At 37.8% G+C, this 13,479-nt stretch overlaps 1 protein-coding gene across 1 annotated transcript in view; it reads right to left on the bottom strand.

Annotated features, from left to right (window-relative positions):
- LOC124545321 (vacuolar protein sorting-associated protein 53 homolog) overlaps positions 1–13,479 on the bottom strand; it is a 158,149-nt gene that overhangs the window by 14,332 nt on the left and 130,338 nt on the right. Inside the window, exons 13-15 of the mRNA XM_047124222.1 lie at positions 7,140–7,288; positions 2,167–2,322; positions 1,903–2,059 (exon numbers count right to left, since the gene is read on the bottom strand). Coding sequence (XP_046980178.1) covers positions 1,903–2,059; positions 2,167–2,322; positions 7,140–7,288 — 462 coding nt within the window. The remainder of the gene's footprint in view (positions 1–1,902; positions 2,060–2,166; positions 2,323–7,139; positions 7,289–13,479) is intronic.

Raw genomic sequence — 13,479 nt, 5'->3', positions numbered from 1 at the left:
AACTCTTGGGGGGAGACAGTAATAATGAAGAAGACCATCTCTGTCAGAAATAATCATAGTAAAAGGTAAAATAACTATAGTGGGATGCACAGCAAAAATAATCATTATATGAAATTTCCTCAATGAAATTTAAGATTAAGCAGCTGATAAAGAGCTATCAGTAAAAAATAATAATTTGAAAGAAACTGTCAGTGCTTCCGCTGAACCCTCTGATCTGGTACGTAAAACAAAATAAGACAAAAGAATTGTTTGCACTAGAAGTAATATATCATTGGCATGATGGTTAACTAAGGAAGGGACTGATCTTTAATCTCTGAAAAATCTAGGTTAGTGTTGAATTATTTTAATTTGTCTTTGATGAGGACCTTCTGTCCATGACTGTTTCTTGTGTAAACCAGTACACTTCAAAAATTAAGAATGCAATGGTAGATGTTATTGCTAATGAACTGAAAGTATTTTTCACAATTTTATTCATATCTGATTATTGTCCATTTCCCATAACAAAGAGTTACTACTGTCAGAATGAGTCTATTTATAATGTTATAGTATAGAATAGGTTTATGCTAATTTTGATAAACTTACATATTTCAAAAAATAACATAGATCTATGTAATAAATTCCCCAAATTCTAGCTTCTGTAGCAATTACTGAATGACATATGGAAGAATTTTGGCTATGCGGACATAAATTTGTCAGTGCCTGAGTCAATGGAATTATATTATGGAATACATGGAGCAAAACACTATGTACATGGTAACCCAATTAGATTCAGTTATAAGGTCTGCCGCATTTGCTTATGTCATCTGTTTAGTGCAATCTGTTGCATATTAGGGAGCAAGAACTAGTAATAAACATCAGGCCTTTGTGGTCTGTACATATAATTTAAATGGAATGTTCTTTTTTGTCCCCCCCCCCCCCCCCTCCCCCCAATTGATTTGCTTGTTCCCAGAATGAACACTCAAAATAAAATGTTTTTCTTTTCAAAAACACACAAATTTCACTGTCTACAACATTTTTTTGCTTGAAAAGGCAAAGGAAATCTATAAAAGATTACTTTCTTAAAAGAAAACAATGTCCCAAACTACGTTAAACAAATCTGGATGAGTTTCTGTTGGCAACAAACTGACATGGAGCAACATAATGAAAACAATAGTTCACTGATAACACTACCATGTAATGTTAGATACCAACTCCATCAACCCAATGGAAACACATGACTCCCATTTGTAAATGCCTAATGAAAATGTATCGTGCAGAATGTGGAACAAATTAGTACGATAATATAATATACAATTTTCAATGCAATTCACTGTAGTAAACATTTCTTGTGGAAGACAAAGTACCGTACAGAGAACAAAAGTAACTTCTTATAATTTACATCAATTATTAAGAGCATCATTTGTGTAGGTTTCCATCTGCCAAGGAGAACTGACAGTGTTCTGGTTGTGTCATTGACACCTGAAGGCAATGGCTTTAAACCGATGAAAATTCAGAAACAGTAAAGAGTATTTTTAAATCCCCCTTGATTATTCTATACATTATATACTTTCTATTTTTTTCATTAAAAGAGAGAAACAAATTGCAAATAAATCAAGGGTGCACTGAGGAATAAAAATTGCTAATAATTTTTCTCATCTGGTAAGAAGGATAAATGCCTGTTCATTAAAGGAATAATTCCAGCAATTGTCTTAAGTGAGTAACAGGGATCATGACAACATTCAGTCAGTTTGGGAGAATCTGATTTTGAATCTTGCTTTTCACCTGTGTGTTGTTTTAGTTCGATTTACTTAGGGAGAATAATAACTGTCAAACTGTTCAGGTTTATATTCTTGAAATCACATTAACATTGAATGAATACATACATTTTAAATAAACCTCAATGAAGATATATATTTTGAATACCTTCATATCGAGGATCTTTTGTAGCTCTGAAATATCTGCACCCTGAAGAAGCTTGATGCACTGATCTACAAAAGCTGCTGCTGGTTCACTAGGTGCCATCACAACCTTGAGTATCATTTCTGCTTTTGTCATTCCCTTAATAACTATCTTGGCATAACTGAAAAATATTGAAACTGATTTTAGTGACTTTCTGTAAACAAAATGCTCAAGAACCTGACTTCACATTTGGTCACAACAGATAGCTGCTGACTGATCTCTACTCACCTAGCTGGGGCCTTTCGATTTACTTGGGAACCTATGGAGGGCAAATCCAGCAACACTGTCTTCAGCATGTGAGTATCTAGTAGCAATTGCTCAGCACCAACAGTGCTTATTGGTTTGCATTTAAATATATGATGTATTAGTTTTGGAATGAAGGAACTGAAATTAAAAAAAGAGACCTGTAAGTGATGCTGGGAATATTTCAGTCACATAAAAAATATAGTTTTATGCATATCTACGAAATACAAAATACAGGACAAGCAATCACTTGTCTATAGATGACTGGTGGGTCATGCAAGGTGGATTTAAAAATTACACTAGCTTCTGAATTATGGAATCGTTCTTTCTAGTATAAGTACATTCTATTTTAACCAGACATTGCAGTCCATGGTGAAACTGAACCTTAAAGTTACTGGTAGACACAAAAATGAATTAAAGAACGCTAACAGAAATGTGGACTCGACACAGAATTCAAATTTACATACAATCAAATATACATAGGATAACTTTTCCCCTTTCTTAAATTAAGTATATATCAGTATTTGCAACTAAAAACATTATAATATGTGTTCATTAAATAGATGTTTTTCATTCACTGACTTTGTTTCAAAACTTCACAAGACCCTGTTTCCAATATTTCAGATTCCAGGGTCTGTTAGCATGATTTTATTCTCATTAACTATGATTATTAGAAATAACTTCATTATCGCACATTATATCGAAAGATAAGAGGACAACTTGACTAGTGTGATATAGAGGGTCACATGACTCCAGCCCTCGAGACACTGAAAAAAGGTTTTTAATTACATTCAAATACTGAGAATGATGAACTGTACGCTTTAAAAATTTGATTAATCAATCAGCTTCTAGTATTAGCATCTGCCCTCTACATATATCTGACAATAGATTTTCATGTATACACATTACACAGTCATTGGCTTGTGACATCTTTTACTATGCAACAATGAAACAGTGCCCTAAATTGGCAAATACCTATACAAATACAGAAGGGTCATCCCTCATTTTATCTGCATCATCCAGCAAATGAACCTCACTAATTTCTGGAAACAAAATGTGTTCTCCATATCTCAGATTTTCACCCGATATCCTTCATAATCAGTAACAACACCCCCTTCCCCAAGCCCTTTCAATTCCTCTATAGTTTGCACTGGACAACAAACTTTTTCTGAATATTTTATTTGAAGTATACAATGTATATTATCTCATCCTGCATCTCCTGTAATCCTATTATTACTGAGGTCCGTAACATCTGATGGGGCTCAGTTGGTAAGTGCCAGATTACAGATCTAAAGGTTTGGGGTACTATCCACACTTAGGGTGGAGTAGGGGTGTCGGTTACTGCTTCTTTCAAATCTGGCATTGACTTGTTCGTGTGGAAAGTGACAAGCTGCTCCATGGTCGGAGACTACATTAAACTGTACGCCACCTTACACAGGTTGAAAGGCCGTGGGTAGGCAAAAGCATATTACCACCAACAGGATCATGCCTAGAAATACAAAACAGTAATCAAACAAACATTTGAGAACAGTACAGCTCTATTTAATATTAAATGAACTGTCCATAAGCTACTTCTTATTTTTTCATTAGAATGATCCCACCAAACTGTCGTAGACAATGTAACTAGTCTACCTGAGGACCTACAATTGGAAATTGCAGTTTTCCATTATGAAGCCTAATGTGTAACATCATGTCTTAACCACAGGAGACAGTGGATCCTATTATCTAAGAATAGCACATAATAACTCTGCAAATGGGAAACAGCAACAAAATTTATATACTTTTGTCATATGTTTCATTTTGTCACTATTTTTGCAGCTGATGAGTTGATACAGTTTTTCACCATCCCTTATGACTGTGGCTTATCAACAATTCATACGCTCATGTTATTGAGGAACTTTAACAGAGACAATCACAACAGGATAAGATGAATGAAATGCTACCACTTTTGCAGTCTTTCTCTCTCTCTCTCTCTCTCTCTCTCTCTCTCTCTGTCTGTTCATGTGTGTGTGTGACTAGGCACAGAAGAACATATGTTATTGGTTTCACTTTGAATGACTAATCTTCACTATATTCTACTCTAACTATAAACACAAGAACATGTGCTATTTTACTTGTATATTTTGGACTACACTGCCTTTCATCAATTTTTATTTTGTTTATTCTATCCCGAATTTGTATCAGTAATAAATTATTTAATAATTTGGATGTACTGAACCAATATTTTTATTACAAAATCTGGAGTAAGAAGAATTTCTTTTGATGGAAAAAGCCTACAAATTTTCCAAACTTGTTAACATTAACAGACATAAGTGTGTACACATTATGTACCTTCATCTTTTGTTGCCACCTTTTCTTTGCATCCTGTACTAATCTTCAGTTTCCATTTTGATTCTTTGAGTTACATTAAGTGTCTTCCTAACTAAATAATCTAACAATAAAGATCAACTTCTCAACGCAAAATAATTTTATTTAAAAAAGCGGATAAAGTGTCACTAGAAGCCTTCCTAAGAGACAATCTCCATTCCTTCCGAACTGACTATGCAAATGTAGACGAGATGTGGCTCAAATTCAAAGATATAGTAGCAACAGCAATTGAGAGATTCATACCTCATAAATTGGTAAGAGATGGAACTGATCCCCCGTGGTACACAAAACAGGTCCGAACTCTGTTGCAGAGGCAACGGAAAAAGCATGCGAAGTTCAGAAGAACGCGAAATCCCGAAGATTGGCTAAAATTTACTGACGCGCGAAATTTGGCACGGACTTCAATGCGAGATGCTTTTAATAGGTTCCACAACAAAACATTGTCTCGAAATTTGGTAGAAAATCCGAAAAAATTCTTGTCGTATGTAAAGTACACAAGCGGCAAGACGCAGTCAATACCTTCGCTGCGCAGTGCCGATGGTACTGTTACCGACGACTGTGCCGCTAAAGCGGAGTTATTGAACGCAGTTTCCCGAAATTCCTTCACCAGGGAAGAGGAATGGAATATTCCAGAATTTGAAACACGAACAGCTGCTAGCATGAGTTTCTTAGAAGTAGATACCTTAGGGGTTGCGAAGCAATTCAAATCGCTTGATACGGGCAAGTCTTCAGGTCCAGATTGTATACCGATTAGGTTCCTTTCAGATTACGCTGATACAATAGCTCCCTACTTAGCACTCATATACAACCGCTCGCTCACCGATAGATCTGTACCTACAGATTGGAAAATTGCGCAGGTCGCACCAGTGTTTAAGAAGGGTAGTAGGAGTAATCCATCTAACTACAGACCTATATCATTGACGTCAGTTTGCAGTAGGGTTTTGGAGCATATACTTTATTCAAACATTATGAATCATCTCAAAGGGAACGATCTATTGATACGTAATCAGCATGGTTTCAGAAAACATCGTTCTTGTGCAACGCAGTTAGCTCTTTATTCACACGAAGTAATGGCCGCTATTGACAGGGGATCTCAAGTTGATTCCGTATTTCTAGATTTCCGGAAAGCTTTTGACACCGTTCCTCACAAGCGACTTCTTATCAAGCTGCAGGCCTATGTGGTATCGTCTCAGTTGTGTGACTGGATTCGTGATTTCCCGTAAGGAAGGTCGCAGTTCGTAGTAATAGACGGCAAATCATCGAGTAAAACTGAAGTGATATCAGGTGTTCCCCAGGGAAGCGTCCTGGGACCTCTGCTGTTCCTGATCTATATAAATGACCTGGGTGACAATCTGAGCAGTTCTCTTAGGTTGTTCACAGATGATGCTGTAATTTACCGTCTAGTAAGGTCATCCGAAGACCAGTATCAGTTGCAAAGCGATTTAGAAAAGATTGCTGTATGGTGTGGCAGGTGGCAGTTGACGCTAAATAATGAAAAGTGTGAGGTGATCCACATGAGTTCCAAAAGAAATCTGTTAGAATTCGATTACTCGATAAATAGTACAATTCTCAAGGCTTTCAATTCAACTAAGTACCTGGGTGTTAAAATTATGAACAACTTCAGTTGGAAAGACCACATAGATAATATTGTGGGGAAGGCGAGCCAAAGGTTGCGTTTCATTGGCAGGACACTTAGAAGATGCAACAAGTCCACTAAAGAGACAGCTTACACTACACTCGTTCGTCCTCTGTTAGAATATTGCTGCGCGGTGTGGGATCCTTACCAGGTGGGATTGACAGAGGACATCGAAAGGGTGCAAAAAAGGGCAGCTCGTTTTGTATTATCACGTAGTAGGGGAGAGAGTGTGGCAGATATGATACACGAATTGAGATGGAAGTCATTACAGCAAAGACGTTTTTCGTCGCGGCGAGATCTATTTACGAAATTTCAGTCACCAACTTTCTCTTCCGAATGCGAAAATATTTTGTTGAGCCCAACCTACATAGGTAGGAATGATCATCAAAATAAAATAAGAGAAATCAGAGCTCGAACAGAAAGGTTCAGGTGTTCGTTTTTCCCGCGCGCTGTTCGGGAGTGGAATGGTAGAGATATAGTACGATTGTGGTTCGACGAACCCTCTGCCAAGCACTTAAATGTGAATTGCAGAGTAGTCATGTAGATGTAGATGTAGATGTAATATAGAGGCAGCTTCCCTGCTACGAATGAGAGATAGATCTTTTTTTCCCTCCTGTGAGGAAAAGAGAAATATGGAGAGAATGAAAAGTGTAAATTTATGGAAGGACTAGTGAGTAACTTGGAAACTTAGGTAATCTTTCACCTACCTCTATTTGCTTCAAGTTGACTATTCTGTCCCTTTTAAATATACGTGTTCCAAATGATATACACACAGAAATACAGAATGACTGATTTGCCCAAATAATTAGTGTGATATGGAAATCATTTATGCAACTAGTTAGTTATATATTTTTCCCACGTGGAATGTTTCCCTCTATTACAACTAGTTAGTTAACTACACAAATAACTATGAGCATTAGTCCAGTCATATCAATAAAATTATGGTAATACTCACTTGGCAAATTTGATACAGAACTGAGTGAAGTATTTTCGAGATGAGACAAGATTGTCTCTGATTACTGGAACTGTCTGCCTCAAATGAGAAGTGATGGCAGAAACATAGCCACTCTGGTCACCCACTGTGTCTATATTCTGCCACGATATCTGCCAACAAGCAAGGAGAGTAAGTATCAAGTACCGATAGCATATCAATTAAAAAATCATAAATTTCCAGATAATAGCACTTCACAGATACAAAATGTGTTTTAAACTTATATGAACATTAACCATGCTAATGATCATCACTTATTTCATAGCTTAAACCAGTGGGATTGCTTTTCAATATTTGAGCTTAACCCTTTTGTGGTTGCTAGGCCAAGCATCCTGCCTGCCTGGCCCGCTAATAGGGGAAAATGTATTTTGTGCCTGGAAGGCATATGCCTGGCTCAGCTGATCACACATCCCAGCACACATAGAGCCACTTTTCAATAAAACTTTTTTCAAAATCAGAATCACACTGTACTGTCACAATGGTTGCAGCTGATCATATCCACAAAAGAGAGTTTCAAAACTAATCCAAGCTTTCCGTTATAAATTTATTCTGAGCTGATAAAAAAGTATTTTAAAAAAATGATAAGAACTTTTTATTTGTGACTGGTTAATTCTGTAACCTGAGATTTGCACTACCAATATATGTGCTTATAACCTACTAAAATTTCATTAACACTGGACAAATAATTCCCAAGATATACAGTTTCAAAGTGACCAGTTCCTAGCAAAGACACCCAAGACTTGTACGTCTTATGTCCCCTGTTGCAGCTAGTGTTGTTGAGAAACAGCACATATTTTGTTGTATTGTTCACCTTTTTTACATCTGATACATCAGTTCTGTAGAACAACTCATGCCCTTTCAGATTATACATGTTTGTGTCGTGTGCACTTTGCAGATTAGGAAATCAAATTTCATATGTTTGCCAGTGCATGCCATTTGCTTTTCACAATCTGAAACTAATAACATATGTAATTATGTGAATGTATTTTAATTCACTCGATAGCTCCTGGTCACAGAAATCCATTTTGTTTTCATTTGATGTGAGAGCAATAAACGAAGAGAAAACAGCAAAATTACTAAATGTAAACAGGGGTCACGTGGAGACTACCCACTTCCCCACTACAACTCAAACTGCTCTGTGTATCAGCCCCTGATCTATGATATTTCCGAACTGGGCAACACTAGATAGCCCCCTCCCCCCCAAGTGTTTGAGGTAGGACACCAAAAATTTAAAAAAGCGACTTTTCAAAAATACGTTCATTTTGTAGCACACTTCTTTCTGAAGAGTCTGATACATAAAACATGTGTTCGAGAAAATGTAAGACATGTTATTTGGTCATAAGTGTGCCGAAGTGCAGTGCCATGCCTCTTCACACTGCACTCTTGTATCGCACGTCTGTGTATTTCACTCTGTGGAATTCAAATGTGTAATGTTTTGTAACGGATGTCATCACACTATATTCAGGACAGTGGAGATTAAAATGTCCTGTGGTGCCTCTCCTGCTCCCAGTCGGCAGGTTTGACATCCTGCCCCTCTTAAAAAAATAAACTCGCAATTAATACTGGATGGGATTATTTGTAACCAGGAGAACAAGAACTCTTCAGAAAATTTGCACTCTTTATCGACTATTAGCTAATAACTTGCTGTTTTGTGCGACATAAAATTAAATATACAATACATAAAACCAGTAAAGACAAGAGACAAGGAAGACTGTACACATTTCTTCAATTCTTAAGACCTAGCATTTTTTTCTCTCTAATCTTACTACAGTTTTACATGGCGTGCTTTCCATTCTGGGAAAGAATCTATTATCTCATCAAAATTTGTCAAACGTTATGCTACATGAAAACTCAAAATGTCGTTATCTAATACTGAAAAAACTGTTAATACAAATAGTAACCAAGACTGATGTGGTTTCTCGATCAGATTACATGTGTTTTGTCACTGTCTGCTAGACAAAAGAAATAGGTCTGCCTAATATTGCAGCAATTGTAAAACACACCAAACGGACAAGACTATTTTGGCACAAATGTTCATTTTTATAACACGACAGGACATAATTCACGAAGTACCAATATCAAATGCCTTTCACATTTCATTCATAAGCTCTAGCTTCGGAAGCATGAAATTGAAAAGTAGCAGTACAAAATTTTTATACAAATTTGGAATCACCATACTCTTCCATAATTTGTGTTATGTCCCCATTTCTTCTCCTTCCTTGTTCTAACAAACAATCCTGTCATCACTAATTCTGTAAATATTCCTGCCAGTGTCAAAACTTATTCTCCATTTAACTTCACTAACCCTGTGATAATCACCAGTTTAGTTATTCAGTGTTTATTCTCTGGTTAGGTGTTATTACATGTTCGTACAACGCGTTTTCTGCACTGCTCCCAGAATAGAACTTGAGCGGCTGCAAGCCGGGGACTGTATCACTGGTCCTTACTAGTGTAGCAGCTGGCCAAAAATTTTCTTTCAACATTTCATTTTCTTGGATACATCGAGAAGATAATACGTAATCTTCCTTACCTCTTATACCTGCTAGTCATTTATTTCCACTCTGGTAGTCTGAAAATGGATTTTGCTAGCAATTATAACAACGCAGATCATTCACAAACCCAGTCAACCACATTAACTGTGACTGGCATTCACCCGTTCGGCTTTATTCCACTCAGCTCACATAGGCTCATCCCCTTTCGTCTGCAGGAAAAGTTTATTTCTAAATGTGACGGGGATTCCCCTGGCAGACACATCACGTACACTATGCACACATTCAGAATCAACTTATTCATTCAGAAGTCAATTCTGAATCTGTGCAAAAACCAACAGGTATGCATTTCAAAATCATATGAATAACTGATATACCAATGTGCTCTGGACGCTAGGCGCTTTGTGAAGCAAGGTCTTTTTCCTCAAGAATATGAATTTGGCCCCCCCTCTGCAAACTGATGACTGGGGCAGATAGCTCGGTTTGCCCCTTGCCCCCTAGATCCGGGCCTGTTGTGCATATGTGAATCTGGCAGCTTAGGCACACCAGAAAAATTTTTCCAGGTAGCATCTGGCTGCTTGCTACTATTGCTTATACAGCTAACTGCCACGCTTCCGCAGCATGCGCATGCGCATGAGCTTGCTCGCAAATGCTCAAACGAATCTAATGTAAACAGTTGTGACGTCATGCTCATTGGAGGCAATTTGTTGTTATGATGCATCACATAGTCTTCCTAAAGCCTTTAACACATTTTGCTGTTGGCAGGCGCTTGTGTAAGCACTGTGTTTTGTTGTATATGACGCATTTCATTTACAAATTAAGTCTTATTTTTATTTTTGTTCTCTCGTTCATGTTTTATTGCTGCAGTATTATTCTGCAGTAGCAAGATACAGTAATATCCTTTGTCACAGTATTTGTTCTTACAAAAATTTAACTGATACTACAACAATAAAAAATTCCTGGAATTCCAAAAAATTCACGGGTTTTTCACGGTTTTCTCCCGGATGAAGTAATTCCCGGGTTTTTCCTGGATCTCCTGGTTGTCCCGGGTCGTATACACCCTGTGATAGGAACAGATGAGAGTCATGTCTTGTTAATGACAACTGATTTCAAACCTGACAGGAATGCCGTTAGCGAATGCAGGCCCATCTCAACCAGATCCTGAGCAAACACTGCAAAGGAAACTGCACGCAATGGACATTTGGAGTGACCCTGAGAATGGCCACTCGTCAGAGCAGCACATGAAACTGCATATCCTCAGTGGGCTACACAATTCAGAAACTTGACAGTAACTCTTTAGAGCAGGAATGGCCAAAAATTCGGCTCGTGAGCCACGCCATAACTTGTGAGTTGTGACCCGGCTCATGAGCCATAGCACTCCACCTGCCTACACACTTCCCCCATCGCAATGCAACATTGTCCAAGTTGGAGGAGGGGGAGATGGGGCAACTGCAAATGTGCCGCATTTACATGGCAATGCTGTTGTACCGCATATGGCCTGGATTCATATTTCTTAACAACATAGACCAGAAACAAAACAAAATTTCAATATCATTTAATAATTTTTGGTGTGCTGAAGACATGATATAATTTTTATATGGTACAGGCTGTCGGCGTACAGACATATGCAGACAATTTTCACAATCAGGTTGCCATTGTTGGTTTAAAGGGCAGGGAAGGTGGAAGGGCCAAACTGCTTGGTCATCGGTCCGCCATGTAGTTATTACTTATTTAGTTCCATAATCGAGAAAAGGTCTTCCATGCACAGATAAGATAATCAAAATATTGTAGCACTTTTGCAACCTTATTATGGAGACAGAAACTCTACATGAGAAAAACAATTTAGATCCTGAACAGTTTTAATGTAAAAGGATTTGTCTTTAAAATGGGAATCACACTGCAGATCAAACAGTTACATCCGGATATGCACAAGGTCACTTTCAAGTGAAATGGCCACCAATCCTTAAAATAGTTCAGAATCGTATGTAAAATTGGCAGTGTCCTCAAAACACTTGGAAAACTATCCTTGTACATCTTTCAAGGCCACAACGAATTCTTTAAATCTTCAGTTTCCTTCGACGCCAGTGAGCTTAGGGAACTGGTCTGTATTTGTCAGAACTTGTCCTTTCTACAATGTGATTCTCTTTTTAAATGTATCCCCATCAAATCAGGAATAAGTTGTTTCTCACCTTGCAATGTCTCACTGAGGGCAGTGTGCAGTATGCAGTGAAGTCCACTTAAAATGCGAGGTCCCTAATCCATTCTGTATATTCTAATTTTTTGTTCCTGTACTTCTTTTTCATTCATGAATTCAACAACAGCAGGTTTTAAATCAAAACAATCATTCCAGGCAGGCCCCTTGACTTAACAAATGTCCTTGGCAGTAATATATAAAGTTTCCATACTCTGTTCAATGACAGTGGAATAATTCATGCAACTTCAGAAATTGTACTATTCATACCACCCATTTCTTCATGTGCTCTGCACCTGAAAATTTAGCACAAAGTGCTTCTTGATGTACACAACAATGAATCCAGTCTATAATTTAGCACAAAGTGCTTCTTGATGTACACAACAATGAATACAGTCTATCAGTCATTGTAATCTGCACTTTATTGTTAACTATATCTTTAATCTTTTCTGCTTGGTATTGTAATGTCATTCCATAACAATCTGCAATACCTGTCAATTATGTGACTACATAATAGATATTATGAATTCTCATCCCTCTTTCAACCATTTCTACCCATTTTTAAAGGCTTGTGACAACAGACCACTAGAAAGCCTCTTTCTGTGCAAATAGCCACTGGACCAGCAGGGTGTGGAGGTTGTATTTATAGTGACTACTTCAACTTTATCAGTGACCAAGTGTTACCCTTTCTTCTACAGCTTCAAAGTGCATATTCTGTGGAGACTACCATCTTCAAATATAGCAATAGCCACATTTACAGGGCTAGAAACATAGTTTCCTTATTAGATGAACATTCAGGCACCCTACTGCACCTCAAATGACCCGATAAATTACCACACCTTAACTCCATAGAAAATGGCTGGGATATGGGGAACAACAGGAAAAATGTGCCAGTCAACAACCTGAAATTTGGTAGCTCTGTGGCATCTATTCCTCAATGAGCGACTCCAGTTGAATATAGCATATCTGAGGAAACTTGTCAATTCTCTTTCTTGTCGAGTTGAGGACATTATCAAGTTTGGAGGCAGCATTATACGGTATTAGTGTGATGTCTGCTAGGAGTGGCTAAATTTTTGTTTTGTGTGCTTAAACCCTGAATGCTAGCACACACATCAGTGACTCAAAACTGAATGTCCCCATCTTTTGCAGCCTACTTGGTGTTCCCCCGGGGGCCGGTCGGTGTGGCCGTGCAGTTCTAGGCGCTTCAGTTTGGAACCGCGTGACCACTACGGTCGCAGGTTCGAATCCTGCCTCGGGTATGGATGTGTGTGATGTTCTTAGGCTAGTCAGGTTTAAGTAGTTCTAAGTTCTAGGGGACTGATGACCTCAGATATTGAGTCCCATAGTGCTCAGAGCCATTTGAACCATTTTTTTTGTACCCATGGTGTGATAATCAGACTCTGAGTATTGCAGACTAAACAGCAGTTATACACTTTTTTACAATGAGATAAGGGAGGTAGTTTGAATCTCACTTTATACTTTTAAAAATTATTTTACGAGTTGAAGTGAGCTGTACTTGTCTCACATTTGTGATTTATGAATCATGTTCTAAGTGCATTCAGCTGTTGCTGTTGTTGTTGTTGTTGTGGTCTTCAGTCCAGAGACTGGTTTGATGCAGCTCTCC

This window comes from Schistocerca americana, chromosome 8 (assembly GCF_021461395.2).
Source record: "Schistocerca americana isolate TAMUIC-IGC-003095 chromosome 8, iqSchAmer2.1, whole genome shotgun sequence".
Classification (NCBI taxonomy): Eukaryota; Metazoa; Arthropoda; class Insecta; order Orthoptera; family Acrididae; genus Schistocerca; species Schistocerca americana.
The sequence above is the reverse complement of the archived record's forward strand: the minus strand, read 5'-3'. Positions and strand labels throughout refer to the sequence as shown.